The sequence below is a fragment of the Mustela putorius genome, unplaced genomic scaffold (genome assembly GCF_011764305.1).
Source record: "Mustela putorius furo isolate JIRA1106 unplaced genomic scaffold, ASM1176430v1.1 tig00003850_pilon_pilon_pilon, whole genome shotgun sequence".
Taxonomy (NCBI): domain Eukaryota; kingdom Metazoa; phylum Chordata; class Mammalia; order Carnivora; family Mustelidae; genus Mustela; species Mustela putorius.
In genome coordinates this window covers 5,511,349-5,531,348 of record NW_025422002.1, presented here as the reverse complement: position 1 = coordinate 5,531,348, position 20,000 = coordinate 5,511,349, and the positions used below count along the sequence as shown (strand labels likewise).

The 20,000-nt window shown below is 46.0% G+C and overlaps 1 protein-coding gene across 9 annotated transcripts in view; it reads right to left on the bottom strand.

Moving 5' to 3' along the window:
- The window catches only part of ITPR1 (inositol 1,4,5-trisphosphate receptor type 1), a 327,143-nt gene that overhangs the window by 28,670 nt on the left and 278,473 nt on the right, over positions 1-20,000 (bottom strand). For all 9 annotated transcript variants that reach the window (XM_013054016.2, XM_004738411.3, XM_004738412.3 and 6 more), the window contains 6 exons: positions 14,714-14,889; positions 10,232-10,396; positions 5,208-5,403; positions 3,694-3,786; positions 2,137-2,276; positions 1,466-1,631 (listed from right to left, as the gene is read on the bottom strand). In XM_013054016.2, coding sequence (XP_012909470.1) covers positions 1,466-1,631; positions 2,137-2,276; positions 3,694-3,786; positions 5,208-5,403; positions 10,232-10,396; positions 14,714-14,889 — 936 coding nt within the window. The remainder of the gene's footprint in view (positions 1-1,465; positions 1,632-2,136; positions 2,277-3,693; positions 3,787-5,207; positions 5,404-10,231; positions 10,397-14,713; positions 14,890-20,000) is intronic.

Here is a 20,000-nt window from a genome sequence, read left to right as displayed (position 1 = left end):
CTTAACTCAAGTGACTAGAGTTAATATCACCGGTTAGAGGAGGGACAGGCATCACATGCCTCCTGAAATGATGCCCTGAGAGTAAACACTTCTTTGATGTTCCTACAAAAAATGCATAACCCCAATTCTACCATGAGAAAACATCAGAGAAACCGAACCCACAAGACATTGACTGAACTCTTTAAAAATGTCAACCGAGGCTCAAGAGCCATGACAACAGAATGCTCTATGACCTGGGCTTCCACTGGCGATAAAGGGCATTACTGGGATCAAGGGTGATAGGAACAGGGTCTGCAGAGTGGCAGAGTGACCTCTTTGCTAATTCCCTCATCTTGGTGACTATACTGCATATGTGTGAGAGAAGCTTCTTGTTTACAAGATATACATAGAAATATTTAGGAATCAAGGAGATCATGCCAGTGGATCTCAGACTGTTCAAAAAACTGTGTATGTGAACAAGCCAGTGAAGGAAGAGATATTTGAGAGAGTATTTGGGGACTCTGGATGAAGAGCAGACATTTTTTGTATTGTTCTTATCATTTTTCTGTAACTCCAGAATTGTTTCAAAACAAAAGGCCTGAAGTGGTTTTAAGGGGGCAAAAAGCAGATTTTAGTTTTTAAATGGAAAATGCTCATTTCTTTGTGGAGTAGATGTACCAGCAGGAAATTTCTATATTCACAATAACCATATTAGGAATAATTGTGAAATGAGCACTCAGTTACCACATTCCCACGTGGTTGGTTTCCATTTCCACGTACCTCCTGTGGCTGTACTGACGATGGTTTCTTGGGCACCCCATGCACCCTCTACCACTCACCACGGAGCGGCTACAATGTGCGGGGTCTGTGCTAGGAGTGCTGCATGGACTAGCTCTCTAAGCCCCACGATAATGCCTGGAAGGACATACTATTATACCTATTTTACAGATGGAAAATCAAAGTCCAGAGAATGAAGCGACTACCAAGATTATGTGACCCATAAGCAGCAGAGACTTACTCAGAACCCAGGTCTGAGTCCTGAGCCCAGGCTCTGAGCACAGTCACCACACTCCAGGCAAGGAATATTCTTTCGTCTGATGCCCGATACCATTTGCAGCGGAGACCTCCACAGCCTGGCTCCGATGAAAGATCTCGAGTCTAGTTACTTAGCAGGGAACCAAGAGATGCTCTGCAGCCTCCAAAGACGAAAGTCCCCCAGACACATTCATTTCAAACCATGTGCGCTTGTATATCTGCCACGGGAACCTTCAATCCTGCAGACACACTGGCCCCAGGAACTGTGGCTCCAGGTCCCTCGGCTGCCAACACCCCCCAGCAGAAGGGAGGCTGGGGAGCGGCCCCCCAGCACCAGGGGCCCAGTGGCCTGAGGAGGCGGCAGCACCTCCCTCGCTGCCCAAGGCCTGCACACCACCCCTCCAGTCCGTGGGGCCGGGCTTTCCTGCGACAGCCGGGCCACCACACTCACCGCAGATAAAGCACGTGGTCTTTAAGATCTCTTCCTTCTTCTGCTTCTCGCTCCTCAGGTCAGCAAAGGTGTCAATGATGACCCCAAAAATCAGATTAAGGACGATGATGATGACCATGAAGAAGAACAAGAGGTCATAGATAACTCTCGCGGCAAAGAGGGGCTCCTAGAAAAGAGGTGTCTCTATCAGTGAGGTCACCCCACAGGTAAACTTTGGTCTGCAGGGCGCAGGGAAGGAGGGAAAAGGCCTCAATGGGCCCAACCTTCGTGGCTCACCCACACCCCATGGGTCTGCTCTGTCACAAGTTCAACTGGGCAACACCTGTCTCTTTTCACACCCTTTGTACCAAAGGTTGGTTCTGCTGGTGTCGCGTGGTGTGTGCCTGAGAGCCACTCCCTGGCATCTAAGGGGTCTTGGACGTGTATCCACGAAATCCGGACCCGGCTGGGGGTGGGCAACAAGCATTTCCATGTACCAAGCAGAGAATGGAAGGCCCCCCCCCCCCCGGGCCCCTTAGATGCCAGGGAGCTTGCGTTCCAGGAGGTCAGGGGAAGGAAGGAGCCTCAGGGAGCCAGCTCTGCTGTCCTGGGTTTCCACACGTGCTCTCTGCCTCAGGCTCTGGCCGCCCGCCCCGCCCCCTCTGCTGTCCCTTCCCCTCGGATCCAGCTACCTCTTTGGATGGCTTCCTGAGCACGTCTCCTACTCCGCCCCCGCTCCTCAGCCCGTGACTCAGCACTGTGACGATGCACATCAGCAGCGTCTCACACGTGTGCTCTTTGTCTTGCTCTGTCTCTTCTGCAAGGACCAGCTCTGTGAACACGGTGAGTAACAACAGATTTACGTGTGGGCAAAGAGCGACCATGGTTCCGAGACGGCGTTCCCTGCGTGCCAGCTCCCCAGCTACACGCAGGAACAAGACAGAACTGTTAAAACTAAGGTACCAAGTGTCACATAATTTCTTTCAAAAAGGTGATGTTACCTGGGACAATTCGGTTTTCCTCACCCAACTCTTGCTAGTTTCTCAAGCCAAGTCAGAATTGCCTTTCCCTATATTAAATCCAAGAGAATCCCTATCCTTTTCAGATTTAAACTCCAGTCCCAGGTCTGAGCAGGCACTGGACCTTAGCTGAGTTGCTTAATACCGTGAGTCATGAGTATCTCATCTCTCAGCTGAGGGTAATCCCACAGCACCCAGGCTCCTCACTGGCTAAATCCAGCCACATTTTACAGCAGGTCCCCTGGTTGAATAGCTTTGTATTAGACACTGTCCATTCCTAATAATTTTTGGAGGAAGAACCATGTCTTGCTGCCTATCTTGTTCTTTTCGGCAACTGCAGGCAGAATGGTCTTGCTAAAACAGATCTTATCGTATCGCTCACCCACTCCCCCCCTCAACTTTTTTTTTTAAAGATTTTATTTATTTATTTGACAGACAGAGATCACAAGTAGGCAGAGAGGCAGGCAGAGAGAGAGAAAGGAAGGAAGCAGGCTCCCTGCTGAGCAGAGAGCCCAATGTGGGGCTCCATCCCAGGACCCTGGGATCATGACCCAAGCCTAAGGCAGAGGCTTTAACCCACTGAGCCACCCAGGTGCCCCTCCCCCATCAACTTCAATTCATTCTTTGGGTAATGTTTAACCTCCTCAGCCTAACATGTAAGATTCTTCGTGATCTAGCCTTTTGTTGACCTCTCTGGCTTCATTTCTCGCTACTACTATTCTCATGATCATTTTCTCCTTCAACACACTATGTTCTACTTCCAAGGCTTTGAACATCTTATTCCCTCTAACTGGAACACCCAACCCTCCTCCAATGTCCAAGATTCTACTATTTTAGTTTAACTACGACCTCCTTGGTGACACTCTTACTCCAGTATTAGGCCAGGTGCCTATTTCTGTATTCCCTCCTTATTCCTAGCATTTCGCATACTGTCTAATAATCCCCTACGTGCCTGCCTGCTGACTCCCTCCCCGATAATGTTGTATCTTAGAATACAACACAGTCCCTGGCAAATAGGGGCACCCAGTAAATAGCGGTCGAATCAACCAAGCGGGTATTTTCTTCCCACATAGCCTTCTTTTCCTTTTATCTCCCTCCTCTTTCCCAGCCTTTCCCCTCTCCTACTAGCCTTGCTTCTGAAGAGTAAATCTGCTTCCAATGTCATGTAAGCCATCTCAGCTTCTAGAGAAGCCTAACACTAACATGGGGCTTAAGCCTACAAGGTCCTACCTTCTTTGGGTGCTGGAGAGGAGCAGTTTTCCCCAGTCTCCACCCTACATACGTCAGAGTATAGGAACTCGCTTGCCAAACTCTCTCCGGCTTCTGGGAAAGAGAGGAAATTTTATGATGAACAATCTGGCAGCATATGGTTAAAATGTTTGAAGTCCCCAATTCACGGCTGATTAAACAATTCTTTACATAAATAACACCCTACATTCCTGCATATAAATTCAAGGCAGAGATGCAATTTACACTTTCATTTGGTGATCTGGATGGGAAAGGAGCCAGAAATGTCAATTCCTGTAGGCTTACTAGAAATATCGCACTTAAATAGCACCTCTCCAACTTTAAAGACACACAGCTGAAACTCTTCGACAAATACTACTGTATGTACAGACTCCAGCAAGATTTACACCAAGTCTGCACAAAAAGCATCAGCGAGCAGGAGCGAAAATCTAAGGTCCAGACCAGTTTAGTTCGGAACCCTAAGATGGTTGGCAGCAAATTTCACTTAGAGTCAACTTGGAAGCTGGAGTTACATGCCAAGAATGAAGTATTTGGGAGAACAAGGCTGCCTGGCTTAGCCAGTGATAGTAATTCAAGTTTCTTCCTTAGACTCGGGGCCTCTGGCTCCCTGATTAAAAAACAAAACAAAACAAAATAAAACAACCCAGTAACCTTTTATTTAATGGTGTTCAACTATTTTAATTGAGACAAGGTATACTTGGGTATCACTCAAGTATATGATCATTTTATTTCATTTTCAAAAGTGGAAATGAGTTCTGTTTGCTCTCTATAAAAATAATGTAAGCTCATTGTCAAATTTATATATCATAAAAAAAGACAAAAAACAAACAAAAAAACCCACAACAACAACAACAAGAAAAACAAAAAAACCCTAGAGATAACCATTGCTGGGGGGAGGTAATATTCTTCCGTATTTTAAAAGACATATATGAGCTTTTTCATCTTTTAAAAAAATATGTGGATCCTATTATAGTTATTACTGCAATTTCCCACCACAGCTTGAAGGTTTACAGAGATGGGCCCTGTCTGCAGGGGGATGCCCCCCACAGGACCATAACCTAATGGAACATCCTACATTTACACTGCTTCCACTTTCACGCTGCAGCGGAAATTCTTCCATATACATCTGTTTCCACACAAATAGGCAGCAGGTTTTTCCTTTAAGGATAAATTCCTAGAAGGAGCTTTACCAAGCCAGAGGGAGGCATCCCCCTATGCTTTCAATACACAGGGTCCAATTCCTTTTAAATGAGTTGCATTAGTTTAAAATATGACTTTAGTGAGTAAGTTAAATGTAGGCTCTGGACCCTTACACTTGTATCACACATACCATACCACACCCTTGGAATAAAGCGAGAACCAAGCCCTGGAATCAGAATTCATCGTCTGAGTGCCAGGGAGAAACCTACATTGCTAAAGTCATCATTCTCTTTTGTTCACCTAGGAGCAAGAACTGTTCTCTTAACATTAAAAAGATTGGAAGATCTCAAACTCACCTGGAAGAGCGGTTTCATTGGGCAACCTATCTACTTCCAAGATAAAATCATCTTTGAAGAAAAGATAGCCCACTATTGAGAATAGGTAAACCAGGATCAAAGCCAGAACTGCTGTCAAGATGATGGACCGTCCATTGCGAGTGACACTTTTAATGACATTAAGCAGAGTCTCTTCTCTGTATACCAAATCAAAAAGCTTTAAAAATGAACAAAGAGAAGACAATGGGACAGTTTTAATAAGCCTCTATGTTAGATGTACACAAAAATCTCATAATGAAAACTCGATTTATAGAGAATTTACCCTTTTAGAAACAAACACAAAAGCATTCTACTATCTTAACACTTTATACTTGCTTTTCTTCCTGAAAACTGAGATGGGGAACATTAGCATAGAAAAGGTGGGCAGAGGCAGCAGTAATTTCCGGTGGGACTCAGAGAGCTGAGAGGTCCTGGGGATGGAGAAAGTACAGGGTAGTTCAGCGAGCTTCAGAAGGCAAAGGAGAGCAGAGGATGAGGGTCCTGGCATGTGTCCGCATAGGCAGTAGTAGCTGAGTTTCTGCTAAGGGCCAGCCACTCCGGATACAGGATTGGACAACCCTGGCCCTTGTCCTCAGGGAGTTTGGAGTCCCACAGGGAAGGCTCCGTCCAGCAGGCAGCAGGAGGTAGCAGGGACTCTGGAGTGTGAGATGCAGCCTTAGCTCAAGCACAGGACATCAGGACGGTGAGCTGGGTTCTCGCTCCTTCCCCCTGAGCCTCTGTTTCCTCATCTACAGACGGGAGGACAGGGAGCTGCTGTGAACAACAGCTACATAATGGATACCGTGTCCGGGAGATTGCGGACAGCCGCATGTACGTGCTGTGTGCACACAATAAATAGTAATGATTATTTCCTGATGGAGGGACTGGGCCCAGGTCACACAGCTTATGGCAGGGACCCTGGTGGTAGTAACACACCGGGGAGCCTAAGCCCTTCCCATCTCCCTAATGTGGAGGGTGGGGTGCAGAGCCCCCTTGCGAGCTCTGTGGGCTCACAGTCTAGGCTCGCCCTCTACTAAGAGACTACTTGCTCTTTGCAAGAAGTTGGCCTGTAAGTACTTCTAGGAATGCGATACAGATGGCTAGTTTTCTCAGGTATTTGGCTGTGGGAAGAGTACAGAGCCGTGGAGGAGAGTTCTGTGGGCTTTTTCTTGGAGCAGGGTTCTAGTTTGGCCTCTGTGCTGACACCGACTCTTCTGAAGTTCTGCTTCCACATGGCTTTGGGGCATGAGTGCACAGACAAGTGAGTCAGGGGACAAGGGTTTGAATCCTGACTCTGCTTTTAATTTGTAGTCACATGTAGATCAAACCATGTAACCTCTCTGAACTAGCTGGTGTCCAAGTCCCTTCCAATTTATACTTTTACATCTGAGTTCATTTTCTGGTCAATTACCTCTTCTGCCTCCATAAGGCCAATCTGTGTCCTGAGACCTTCCTTGGCCAGGGCACTGGGTATAATAGGAGACTCGAAGGGAAGGAAGCAAGAAAGAGGCGTTTGGTCAGTATAACAGTACAAAAGGCTTATGTTGCTGTTGCAGTTGGTTAAATATTTTCCAGCAGCCTACCATGAAGCAGCAAGTGAGAGCAACTTCTGACAATAAACAAATGACACTTGTGTTCTGGGGGAGGACCTGTAAGATTCTGTAGCCACCAAGTCATTGAGATGGCAAGTGATTGCTTTTTTCACTCATCTGTGATTTCTGACTTGAAGATAATGGACAAGCATTGTTTTATAAAGGAAAAACTTTCTTCTAATTGGAAAGTTACACACGTTCAATGGAGAAAACTTTGAAAACACAAAAAAGCACAAAGAAAAACCAAAATCACCAATAACCCCACCATCTACTCGAGTTATTTCTTCTGCAAGGGCTACACTGGAAAAATGTAATAGATACAATATGCCACAATCCTGGCATTTGGTCAGTCCCTTTCATCAAGCAATCATGAAAATTTCTGTGTCAGAAATGATCACCTAGAATGTCCCTGTACAGAAAAAAACCTCAGTTTACTTAGCCAAAATATTTACTTTTTTTTTTTTTTTACAACAGTCAAGATGTTTCCAATTGCATGCCATTAAAAATAATGCTGTGATAAACACCTTGCCCCTTGTCTCTATACATACTTATCTGGTTATTTCTTCTTGGAGAATTTCCAGAAATGGAATTATTGGGTCAAATGTTGCAACAGAAACACATCGCCCCATCGCTTTCCAGAAAGGCTGTACTGATCCACACTGTCAGGGGATGGGGGATGGGGGCCACAAACTAGAGCACGCGGTCGTAAGACCTGAACATGCTTAGCCCTTTGAACCTTTCCAAACATCACAGGTACAGCTTGGGATCACACTGTTGTTTCAATTAGCACGTCTGTGTTTAGCAGTGAGGTTGGACATTCTTCCATGTTTACTGACCATATGGATTTCTCCTCCTGTTACCTGCCCATCCGTGAACTTGACACATTTTCATCTCGGGCTGTTAACGTTTTCTAAGGACACATTTGGACGCAGGCTCGAGACCAGGTTCAGCCAGTCTGGGCCCCCACTGTCCTTTTCTGGTCTGCTGGCAGGGGCTTTCATAACCCCGGGACATGTGGCTTTTCCCTGCTGGAGTTAACTCTCCAATTCCCTTCTTTTTTTTTTTTTTTTTAAAGATTTTATTTATTTATTTGACAGAGAGAGATGACAAGCAGGCAGAGAGGCAGGCAGAGAGAGGAGGAAGCAGGCTCCCTGCTTAGCAGAGAGCCCGATGCGGGGCTCGATCCCAGGACCCTGAGATCATGACCTGAGCCGAAGGCAGCGGCTTAACCCACTGAGCCACCCAGGAGCCCCTCCAATTCCCTTCTGTCACAGGTTTTAGTCCTTTGTCTGTGATTCTCGGTAAACATGTTAAACACTACTTTTGATACCAAAAGTAGCATGTCACCAGAGACCACAAGTCACGGGTCAGAAGCACACAGGAGGGGCATCCAGCCACTGTTTAGCCTGAACCTGGTGAGTTCTCTGAAAGCGAGCTGAGCCCAGGTGGCACCGACAGCTCAGGGTACTGCTTCTGTGACGGAGGAGAAACGTGAAAGCAAGAATGTGAGCTGCCCTGGGAAATACCAGCCGCACCAAAGCAGGGACTTTTTCACGAGCTCAGATGAAAGGCAGTTCAGGGCTGGGCTCACAAGCTGACTTGGCAGTCACCAGAGCTCAGCTCCTCTCTGGTCTCTGGCACTTAGTAGGTGACTCTGGGCAAGTTACCTAACCTCACCAAGCCTGTTTCACCATCTGTCACTTGCAGACATTGTCTCAGAAGTCATGGTGAGAGACTGTATAAAAAGGGCACATGGGGGAACATTCCCTAAATGGCGGTAACGATGATCTTGTAGACCATGAGCCTGTAAGGGCAGAGAGGATACTGGTTTGTCTCACTACAACAGCCCTGCATCTAGCTCGGGTACCAACCAGCATCACAAAGACCAAAGGCAGAGGACTTGAAGGTGCAGGCAGGGAAATGAAGCCAAAGGGACACAGAATGTAGGCGAAGTCAAACCCTCCCAGGAAGAGATGGCGCTGTCTGAGGAAGAATCTCCTGTGTCTTGGGAGAGATCCATCAACAGGGATGTGGGAGACCTCCTCCTGAGCTCTGCCTCCTTGCCTGGGAGCACCCGGGGCTCCCTGACTCCACACCCCGATCCTTATCCAGGGGCATTATTGTAGGAGACAGAAAGGCTCAGAGGTATATAGGGAGCTCTCAAGATTTCTGATACAGAGTGACCAAAATAGGCCAAATAATGGCAATCTCAAGTACATCCAGAGACCTCTCTGCCTAAAACCTCAAACTATAGCCAGACCTATTTTAAAATGAGGCAAAACAATCCATTTCCTTCAGCCTGCCAACATCTACCACTAATGGAATGAGCTAATCCTGATGACCTGAATGGTGAATTCTTGATGGTGTTTTGAATGGCAGAGGAAGTAAGCGATGACAAAGACAGTAATAATAGCTGGAATTGCTAAGCATTTCTTGTGTGGTAGTGCTATTCTAAGGCCCTGATGTGCACGGCTGCAGATAATCCCTGTGGCAGCCCTGGAAGGGGGACAGCTTGTTCTCATTTTGCACATGGGGAAACTGAGGCACAGAACCAGTGTGTCACCGGTCCAGAGGCGACATGGAGGATACCTCTCAGGAGAGTTTTCCTCGCTCTATCCTTCGCAAATAAGTCCCTCACTTTAAGTCAACACATAGGCTTGGATCATTTTTTATCCTCACATTTTAATTCTTCTGGTCTGGTTATGGATCCTTTTGCTTGCAGACAGGTCAGTTTCATGCTTCCTGTCATTTGATGTAGGTACAAGGCAAAGGTTTCTTATCTACAACTCTGCAGGTCTAGACTCCCCCTAATGATGGGAAAATAAGTAGCTATTTGGTCTATAATTTAAAAACCTGCTCGGAAGAAGGTGACTGAACCAACTCATTTTATAGACTATCAAGACATTAATCACTTGACTGAGAATGGAACAAAATAACTTCCAGGGAAAAGGTGTCCCGGACCAATAAATCCATTGAGGTCACTGTCCCGGATCTTGGGACTTTGAAAATAGCTCCTCCTCTTACTTCGTCACTAAATGTTCTCCCTGGGAAGCAGATCCCATGAGAACTGTCAGATGACAGTCTCAAAAACATTCTCCTTGGTAAGCGCTGGCTGAGTCCAAGAAAGCAAGGAAAGCAAAGATGCATGTGGAGGACGCATCCCTTGATCCAGACCGCAGGTGCTGTCTACCACTGGAAAGTAAAAGGTCCAATGTGGACGCAAGCACACACCAGCTGATCTTCTACCAGCTGCCCTGCTCCCTGAGGAGCTTCCTTCTCTAGATCTCAGAAATGATGCACCTGACCTTCTTAGACCAGACACACCAATCACCATTAAAAGGAGGGGTCTGTGAAGAGAGACACGGGACACTCCTCGTTTTCAACATGTAAAATCTTTCCGTACCAGGAACTCACCAGCAGACTGTAGAAGAACTCGTGGACAAAGAGGCCCATGGCGCAGATCAGTAGATACAACAAATGGTAAAGGAACTCAACATCCAGAACCATGGCTCGGTAGCCTCTGGTGAATGTTCCACAGTTGCCCACAAAGCTCATTAGAAAGATGATTTTATTGCAGACCTGAGAATAATGACAGGAATAGCCAGATAAACACAGACCATGCTGAACTGCAGACTTCGTGACAGCCAAGGGCCATTTTCACGTAATGGTATTTCCGCTACGGTGCCCCAACGAAGCTTCCAAGTGCCCACTGAACCCGCCCAGAACCATTTTGCAGATCTAAGTCATATCGTTACTTTGCTTTTCAGGCATATTACACAGTATGCGGTACTCAAATAACTTCATGAGCAACAGTAATCAAGTGGCATTTGTATATGACAAAAACAAAATTAACACATACCGAAATTATGATTTTCGAAATGAGATATGAATCATTTCTAACATTCTTATATGAGTTAGTCAAACACAGAAGTCACCTCAATCTACGAACCCTGTGATCAGCATAAATAAAAAGCATTTTCTGAATTTCTGTTACATTCTGGGCATTATAAGGATTGTAATTTAATGAGAAGCAGCTAGTTCTTGTCTTTCACTGCTCCTGAATTCAGAGGAAATAATTTTCTTGGGGAAGAAAAAGTAAGGGACTTCAGGATGAGTTCTGTTTTCCTGCCCGCCTTCTGGGAATAATAATTTTTCTTCGGAGATTCGTCCCTTTCCATGTGTCAGTCCTTGGAATCTGCAGTGGGGAGTGGGGGGCACCCCAGTCAATCAGCTGTTGTATTGCCCTGGCAACAGGGATCGGTTCAGGGATAGTCACATGGTCCAACGGAACCCGTGAGACCCACTGAGAGCTTTCCTGGGATTGCAGTAAAAGACAACTTTATTGGGGCACCTGGGTGACTCGGTGGGTTAAAGCCTCTGTCTTCGGCTCAGGTCATGATCCCAGGGTCCTGGGATCGAGCCCTGCATCGGGCTCTCTGCTCAGCAGGGAGTCTGCTGCTCCCTCTCCCTCTGCCTTTCTGCCTGCTTGTGATCTGTCAAATATAAACAAAATCTTTAAAAAAAAAAAAAAAAAAGGCAACTTTATTGCTTCATCCTGATCTTGAACCTAAGAGAAAGTAAGCTTTGAAGCTGCTGGCCTCCGTCCTGCCATACCACGGCACCTCGGAGCACAACTGATGCAGAGCCCAGAGAGGGAACTGGATCCTGAGGCCACTGTTGGGGCCACTGTCGGGGCCCCTGTATTCAGCAGCCCCTGACAGCAGGGTCTTCATCTCTCAGTCCCACGAACCAATGCATTTTCTCCTTTGGTTCAACTGGCATGGATTTGGTTTTTTAACACTTGCAGCTGGAGTTTGATCTACTATGTAATACAATCCACCTCTAACAGAAACCCCATGCCTCCAAGTCCATCTCCAGGAACACACTGACAGAAAAACTCCGATGAAGAGAAGGCTGGAGAGAAAGGTTTTCGGATGTACTTGGTAAAACCGTCTTCTGCTCCCCCAGCTGCCTTGGCCGTAGGTGCTGGGGGAATCCTGCCAGTTAATCCGGCGGGTCGGTGTAAGGGAGTTTCTCCGCCATCAGGTATGTGAGGAAGCCAACACCCACAGGGAACATGAGGCTTTCTCAGGATAAACATCCAATCCCCTAGTACTTGTTCTCTAATCTCCTACCCATCACTGGTCCAGGATCTCTCACTGAGAAAGTACCATTGATCTGGATGATCTGTGCTGACGGGGTTTCAGGAAAACAAACAAACAAGAGGTCACATACTGGTTAACACGGCAGGATCTCAGACGTGCCCCGGCCCCCCATGTCTCATCCGAGCAGTTCGCTTTACTTGAAGCCACTCTTCCCCTTGACACGACTTCTGCCCTCGATTCACATTGCTTCAGTAGCACATGTGTATTCACGGTCTTGGCCCGGCGTCCCCACCTCCTACCGACCCTGCTTAATGAGTCTAGCATCTGGCTTCTGGCCCCACCTCCCCCACGTAGCCGCTCCCCTCCAGTCTGCAAGGGACTGAGCCGGGGCGCAGGCGGCAGTGTCAACCCTGAGCACCTAATCCCAGCTCTTGCAACAAGACAGCTCGGCGGGCCACCCCCCTCCCCCCAGCACTCTGGCGGCCCCTGGGTGCCAGGACACCACCCTGTCCTTCCCCAGCCCTTGCATATCCACTGCTCCTTCTCCGTCCGCAATGACTCTTGCTCTCATCTCCTGTAGGCTCCATGTGAGTGTTCCCCTTTTCTCATTCTGGTTATTTATTACAGTTATTTCGGCTCTCCCGACCCAGATGTTACTGTAAGTGGTAATTGCCTAATTTGAGTCGTTCCCCCAAAAGATTTATGTTAAAGAAGAGATGACTGTGAAATGATTAAAGCCCAGAGAAACCAGAAAAAAAAAAAAAAAAAGAAAAGCCCATAAGACTACAATCTCTGAAATACTGAGTTTTCCCTTTTGTTTTTTTTGTTTATTCTGTGTTTCCTTCTTAATGATACCTACACCAGTGAAGGATACCTACTTTCCCTATGTAACACTGATCAGTCTTTGTCACCCCGGTCATATGTTTCCAAATGCTACAGCTAACATGAATGGTTTGCCCTGTCATCTCAAGCCTAGTCAATCAACAATTTAAGTGCATTTTCACCTTGAATATTAGGTTTCTGCATGACTCCACTTTAGTTAGTGGCATTATTCTTTTCCTAGTCACCTGTGACTGAAAATTTGGAGTTGGGGTGGCCTCCTTCATCACCCCATCAAGACAATACTACCTTCTTGACCTGGAGAAAAGGCTTTGAAGGTGAGGCTCTGACTCCAGTCCCACAACACATGACCCTAAGCTTCGCAGCTCTGACATCTGTACCTTCCTTCTTCCTTCCACATTATGACCAAGACCTAGGATTGTCACACCTAGTCAAAAGCTCTGCTGGGGGTGTCCAGAATGGTCCTCCTGCCTCTGGTCCTTCCCACTTGAATCCACATAACATGCCACTACATGAGGGTATTTTCCCAAGAATACTTCTTTGTATATGCTATTTCTTTGCTCAAAAAAACTTAAGTCATTTCCCACTACTGGGAATAGTTTTCCAACCTGTATTCTACAACACTAATTCCAAGTGATACTTAAAATGTGGGCAAGTAAGTAAGTTTAGGAAACAGAGATGCGTGGTTTCCCTTTCTTGGAGATTCATAACCCTTATCACACATGTTAAAGTCTCTCAGAAATCCTACAGTATAAACCCTTTAATTTTGTTTAACCCAGCCTCTCCCTCATGGATTTGACCAATGAACCTCTTTCTCACCTAACTAAGACTTATCAACATGGAGCAGTCAGTCTTTGGAAACACTTCCCTACCACACGGTGCCCTGGTGACCTGTGCCGGGAGCAGGTCCTGCGTGTCCCTCCCTGAACCACAGCGGAGGGGAACACTACTGCTGGCTGTCTCTTGAGAGTGTCCTGGGCCTTCCCCAGTGCTCTGGCCTGTGGGGCCGACAGGAGAATGCTCTTCCCAAACCTGTTTTCTGGCCTGGTCCTGGCCATTCTTCAAGGCAGAGCTGAACCCCAGCCTCTTCCCCTGGAGCTTGTCAGCTTGAAGTGGTCCCTCCTCTCCCAGTGTCCTTGCTGTCTTTGCCATCTGCATACCCATTTGAGGACATTTATTGCTGCAATGAATTACTCTATTAACCTGATTTTGCAACAGGATTTGTATTTCTGTAAAGTAACCTCAGCTTCCTGATATGCTTGGGGCGGAAAGCAGGTTTTGATCTCCAGACTCCCTCCCATGTCCAAACCTTTTGCTTCCTTTCACCAGGACACCTCTCATATCTATGGTCCTGCATTGGCTATCTGTATTTCCTCATATTTCTCCCTACACGTGCAGGTGGCGTCTAACCTTCAACTACCGTGGAAGAGAACTTCCAAATGTCCCCACTGACTTTGAAATAACCCTGATTCTCTCTTTACCTCTCTACCTGCTCCTCTTCTGTCTGAACAAGTCCTCCTGCCTCTTCTCCTGGCTCTGTGCGGTCCCCACCAGAAGTGGGTGTGCTGTATTAATATCTGACCATTTGACTTATACCATCAGAATCTGACCATTCAGCTAAAATCTCCTGTCCCACCAAACCTCTGACCTGACTGGGAAAACTAATTTATATCTCCATTGCTCTCCCTCTTCCTGCCTTACTCCTGGGAGGGATATTCCCTAAAAAGGAGACCGTGGATGCCCGGGTAATAGATTAAGAGGTTCACTGTACCGTGAGAAGGTTGAGAGGGAGACATCCACCCGCACAGCTCTTGCTTCTGCTTTTCTAACACCTGACCTGAACAGTCTTTGGCTGCACTGCAAGCCCAGGCCAAGATCCCAGGAACCAGAACGGAAGGCATTCCTGTTTGCATGTCAGCAAGAATGCGGCTATGAAGTTACTCATACTTACATTGAAAGCTCCCAGAAGAAACAACGTGGGTTGTAATCCAACCGAAAATATCAACCGGAGAATTGTGGAAGCGATTAAGGCCCGGATGCCATGGGGCTTGGGGAGGGCAATGACAATGGCCAGAGAGATGAGCATGGCTGTCCACAGTAGTCCGGACCAGTGTGGCTCCAGGGTTCCTGCAAAGACAAGGCAGGGCTCTCAAAGATCAGTGCTTTCACCAAGTAAGAGGTGATGGACCAAAAGACACTTTCTGCAATCCTCCAACTGGCCCTACTGTCCAAACTCTCACCTCCAGTTCTGTGCCCCAGATGGAACAACACACATCCATGTTTTCTCACCTCCAAGCCCTGACCCATGTTCCTCCTACCTGGGAAATTCTTTCCCCTTTCCTCTTCATCCTAGGTTTTAGCTGAGATGTCAACTTGCCCCAAACCTCCCCAACCCCCTTCCTTTTCAGGAAACTGTGCCAGGCGCCCCTCCCTCTCTGGGTTCTCCATACCCACTCCAGTCACCCCTACAGAACACTATTTTCTGGTGGTCAGTTCACCTGTCTTTCTCTCCCCTCCACCCCTATCCTAACTGCCCCCCTCGCAGGTGTATTCCTCCCAACCAAATTCCCCAAGGGAAGCACTCAGCACCCCGCAGGCGCTGGTCAAATGAATCTGTTCAATCAATAAAACTCATCTCCGTATCACATTTCACTTTTCGGGAAAGCAGACTGGAAGCCTCAACTTCTAATTTCTATTAAAAGTATGCAAAGGAAAATTGCAGGTCCCCTGCCTGAATCAGACTTCTCCAAGGGAAGGAGGAAGGCAACTTCCGTATCATTAACATCATCCTACAATTAGATTATCCTTGTAGTCAAAGAGCTTATACCAGTTTTTGTCATCTCTTGCTATTTCAAGTTCTATTTAGAGTGTCCCACGAGACGGCTTAGTTATATAACATGAGCCAACACGGCTAAAAATATAGTTCTGTAAAACGCTCATTAAAAAAAAATAAAACCCTATTTCAAATGCTGTCACATCTTGAGTCTCCTTCAGATGTAAACAAGCAGCACTCCACGATGAAGGCCACTTACATAAAGGAGTTTCACTTCTCCAGCACTGCTGGGATCGAAGCCCCACCCAGGAAAGAGACCCCCTTGCGAGTCCCAGCTCTTCCCCGAGCCTGCTGGCTGTCCTAGTTCATTCTGCTCATGCCGCGGAGACACTTTTTCTCTGGAAACTGTTGCCCCACTCCCAACCACTTACCTCTTCCCTTTTGATATCCTTCAAAAGAAAACCTGATTAGAAACGGGCACAGAGAGGCAGAAGCTTTTCAGAACTCTGGGAAGACGTGGATATTGAGGCTTATGTCACTTCTCGTGCATTTAAGAGTGGTGAGATAGCCTATTAAGCCTTTTATGTTGATTATCATTTATGTGATCTTCCCAACAGCATATGATTATCTTCATTTTCCTCTGGAGGAAACCGGGTTTTGGATTACCTATCGGGCCTAAGGTGACACTGCAAATGGCTGGACTGTGTATGCCCCTGAAGTGGATGGTCCTTAATCACCAATTTAAAAAAAAACCCCACAGAAAATCCACTGATGTTCAGCTTATAATGTGATGAATTTTGGCAGTATATAGAGCCATATTACCACATGCGACTGCCAACACAATCAAGATACAAACATTTTTGTTCCCCTAAAAGGTTTCCTGTGCTCTTTGCCATTGCTGCCTTGCCCATCTCCACCCCCAGGGCAACCACTGGTTTCCTTTCTATCACTAGAGCTTTGCACTTTCTAGAATTTCATAAAAACGGAAAGATAATCAGATTAGGAAGCAGTCTTTTTTAATTCTTTCACTTAGCAAGTTTTTAAGATTCAGTCAGGTTATTTTGCGTATTAATATTGTCCTTTCTATTACTGAGTAAGATTCCATAATACAGATAGACCACAATTTACTTATCCACTCAACAATTAATGGGTATGCGGGTTGTTCCCAGTTTGCAGTTATTATAAATATTGTTACTGGGAACATTCAAGGACGAATCTTGGAATGGGTCTATGTCTTTCTTTGCCATGGATAAATACATGGAAATAAGATTTCTGGATCCTAAGTGTATGTTTAATCGCTGTGACACAACCACACTTCCACAGTGACTCTGCCGTTCAGTTGCATGCGGGAGTCCCACGTGCTCCACGTCGTCACCAATATTTGGTATGGTTGGTATTTTCTTTTTATTACTTGCTCATTTTTATCTCTTTTTTCAGCATTTTCAATTTTAGCCATTCTTGTAGGTTTCTCGCGGTATGCCATCCTAGCTTGCATTCGCATTTCTCTGATTAACGACTGATGTTGCGTATCTTTTTCTGTGCTTATCGGCCATTCTCTTGTGAACTGTCTGATCACATCTTTTGCCCGCTGTTCTAATTGAGTTTTTTTTTTTTTATTATTGAATTTCAAGAGTTCTTTTGTATTCAGGATATAAGCCTTTTGTCAGATACGTTTTGTAAGTATTTTCTCCCAGTCTGTGTCTTGCTTTTCATTTTCTTAAGTGTTTAATCGCCATTGTAAACTGCCTCGAGATCTCAGTATAATAAATGGGACCAGTAGAGTGGACATACCCAAATCCTGAAGGGGCTGAAATAAAAGCCTGTTGTCTCCCCACTATAAAAGCAGTGTTAAAAAAATAATGCTAGATTTTTAAAAAACCAATTATAGAAAGACATCTTTAAGACAATTGGAGAAACATGAATATGGACAAGCTATTTCATGATTTGCTGTTAGTTCTGTTACATATGATAATGTTATGGTAATTATACATATTTTGAAATATTCTTAGAAGTTAGAAATGCACACTGAAATATTTATGGGAAAAACAACAAGATGTCTAGACTTATTTAAAATCTTTCAGAAAATACAGTAGGAGAATAGATGAAACAAGACTGACAAAACGTTGGTAGTTGTTAAAGCTGGGCTAATAGATACAGGGCAGTGTGTTAACTTCTTATTACTTGTATATTGGAAAATTTCAAAAATGACAATGTTTTAAAAGGAGTACTCTATGTGCTTTAATCATAGCAGGCTCAAAAATTCAGTAAAAAATCTGAATGTGCCCCAGGCTTCATGTTTTCAAAGGCTGTGTGACTCATCAGTTCTTGAATAACGGGGGAAAATGGTTCTTTTGAAAAGGAGCTTTTAAGGCCACCCACCGGTATCGTGGGCAGGCACAGGCCTACGATGCCACAAAGCTACATTCGCACCCATAAGAAGGGGACATTACATGGGGACATTTCGGAAATCCTGGTTTTAGAGCTCAACATGAACAAATACTGATGTCAAAGAAATACTCTCAGGTAACCAACCAGATCTTATTTCAAGGCTGGCCTAATACAACCCTCCTCCTGAAGATGGTTAGTAGTGAGTACAGAAGATGGTCCCGGCATGTCTTACAAGAGGAAAAGTAAATCCCTCTGAGAATGAACTGATGTGTTTGAGGTGAGCTCAGTCACTGTGTAATGGGAAAGGCTTCCTGAGGTCAGATTAATCCTCTTCCCTCCTGGAAGAGCTAATGATACTTTCCATTTAGTCTGTACACATGAAGTACCACAGCCCACACTGCCAGAACAGGAACCCAGAGTTGATGCCACATTGAGAACCCCACACTGTAGAGTTGGAAGGACCTTTCGCACTCCTCTCATCAGTGGGTCTTGAACTTGTATGGGCCAGAGACAGGATGTCCCAGAGATCCTGACTGGGTCAACCACTATTTTAGGGATTTCCAAACCGACATCCAGGTTTTACAACTATGGGCTCAAGTGCCTTTTAACAGAGTAACTAAGAAAAACTAATTGAAGTTGCCTGCCTAGAGTCATGTGGGGAGTGAGTGGCAAAGCCAGGCCCAGTCTGGATGTTGTGAGTGTCGTATTCCAGCAGACGAGGCTGACCGCTGCAGGGGAGAGGAGCTGTCAACCACCTCTCCTCAGACATGGCCCTCAACGTGGCCACAAATGACCAGTGAAGAAAATGGCCAAAGCATGTGGTAAAACTGATTTTAAATATTTCTAAAGAAATGGGGGATAAAGCAAAATGCATCCAAAGTAATGGCTGAAGAATGGGTTCTGATGAGCATGAGGACATCCCTGAGATGGAAAAGAGGGCTGGGCTCTGTCGCTCCAACGGGCCACTTCATGCTCGCATCTCTGCCGACCAGCAGTCTGGCTGGGCACATGCCCCCTTGATGTCAGCCTTGCAGTACTGTGGACCTGCACAATCTCTTCACACAGAGGCACTTATTCCTAACATGACATTAAGAGGGAAAATACCCCCAGACTTGCGTTTAGGTGTCACTTTTGGGGGAAAAAAAAAATCACTCCAATGATGCTTTCAGTGTAACCGAAGGCCAAACAGAAAAGCTAACTGCTCGAATGGGTGTGTTGGATACCTGAGCATCAAGGAACAAGCCATTGCTTTCAAAATGGACCTTAAGTAGACTTTAAGTCTAGACAAGCTGTCTCATTACATATACACCTCTACATTACCAGGCTCCAGAGCTAAGCCTGGAACTCCTGCGCTGTTTTGGTGTCTTCCTTTTGGGCTCTTCATTCCATTCTTTCACACAAGGTGGCTACTGGCAGGTTGTGACCTATGTATGTGAGATGATCTGCCAAACAGCTGATGAAAAATGCAGCAGAGAAGACCTCCCAAAAGCCAGTCCAGGGTGTCAGAAAAGGGGCCGTGGATGTGTGACAGTGGCGGGGCTTCTGTTGGCCCCCAGGTCCCCACAGGCGTGCACGGCTCCAGAATGCTGTCCAGCAAATGGAAGAACTGCAGACACAGAGAAGCCCCACCTGGACTGTCTGCCTGTTCTCGGCAAGATGTGCAGAGCACACACGGCAGGTGGCTGGAAGGAGACAGTGGTGGGGGTGGGGGGCAGATATCCACAAAGACCATGGACATCACATTTTATTGCATGAGTAGTGGCACGTGGCTCTTTATAGACTAAATATCCAAGGAGCTGCAGTCTTCAGTCATTGAAGCCCTGCCTCCCTAAGCCCCTTGCCAAAAAAAAAGAAAAAAAAAAAAATTCCAGACATGTCTTAAAAATTCTCCACTCTGAAATTAATTCTGTAAGTATGGTATGGGGAAAATAATCTAACTGGACTGGGCATCAAAATATCTATGTTCTAGGGTTAGGCCCCCCCCCCCCCCCACCTAGCTGTGAAAGTTTGGCTCCATCTCTCAGTTTCTCTGAGACAAAGTCTCCCAATATGTATATAACAAGGAGGCTGACTGAGA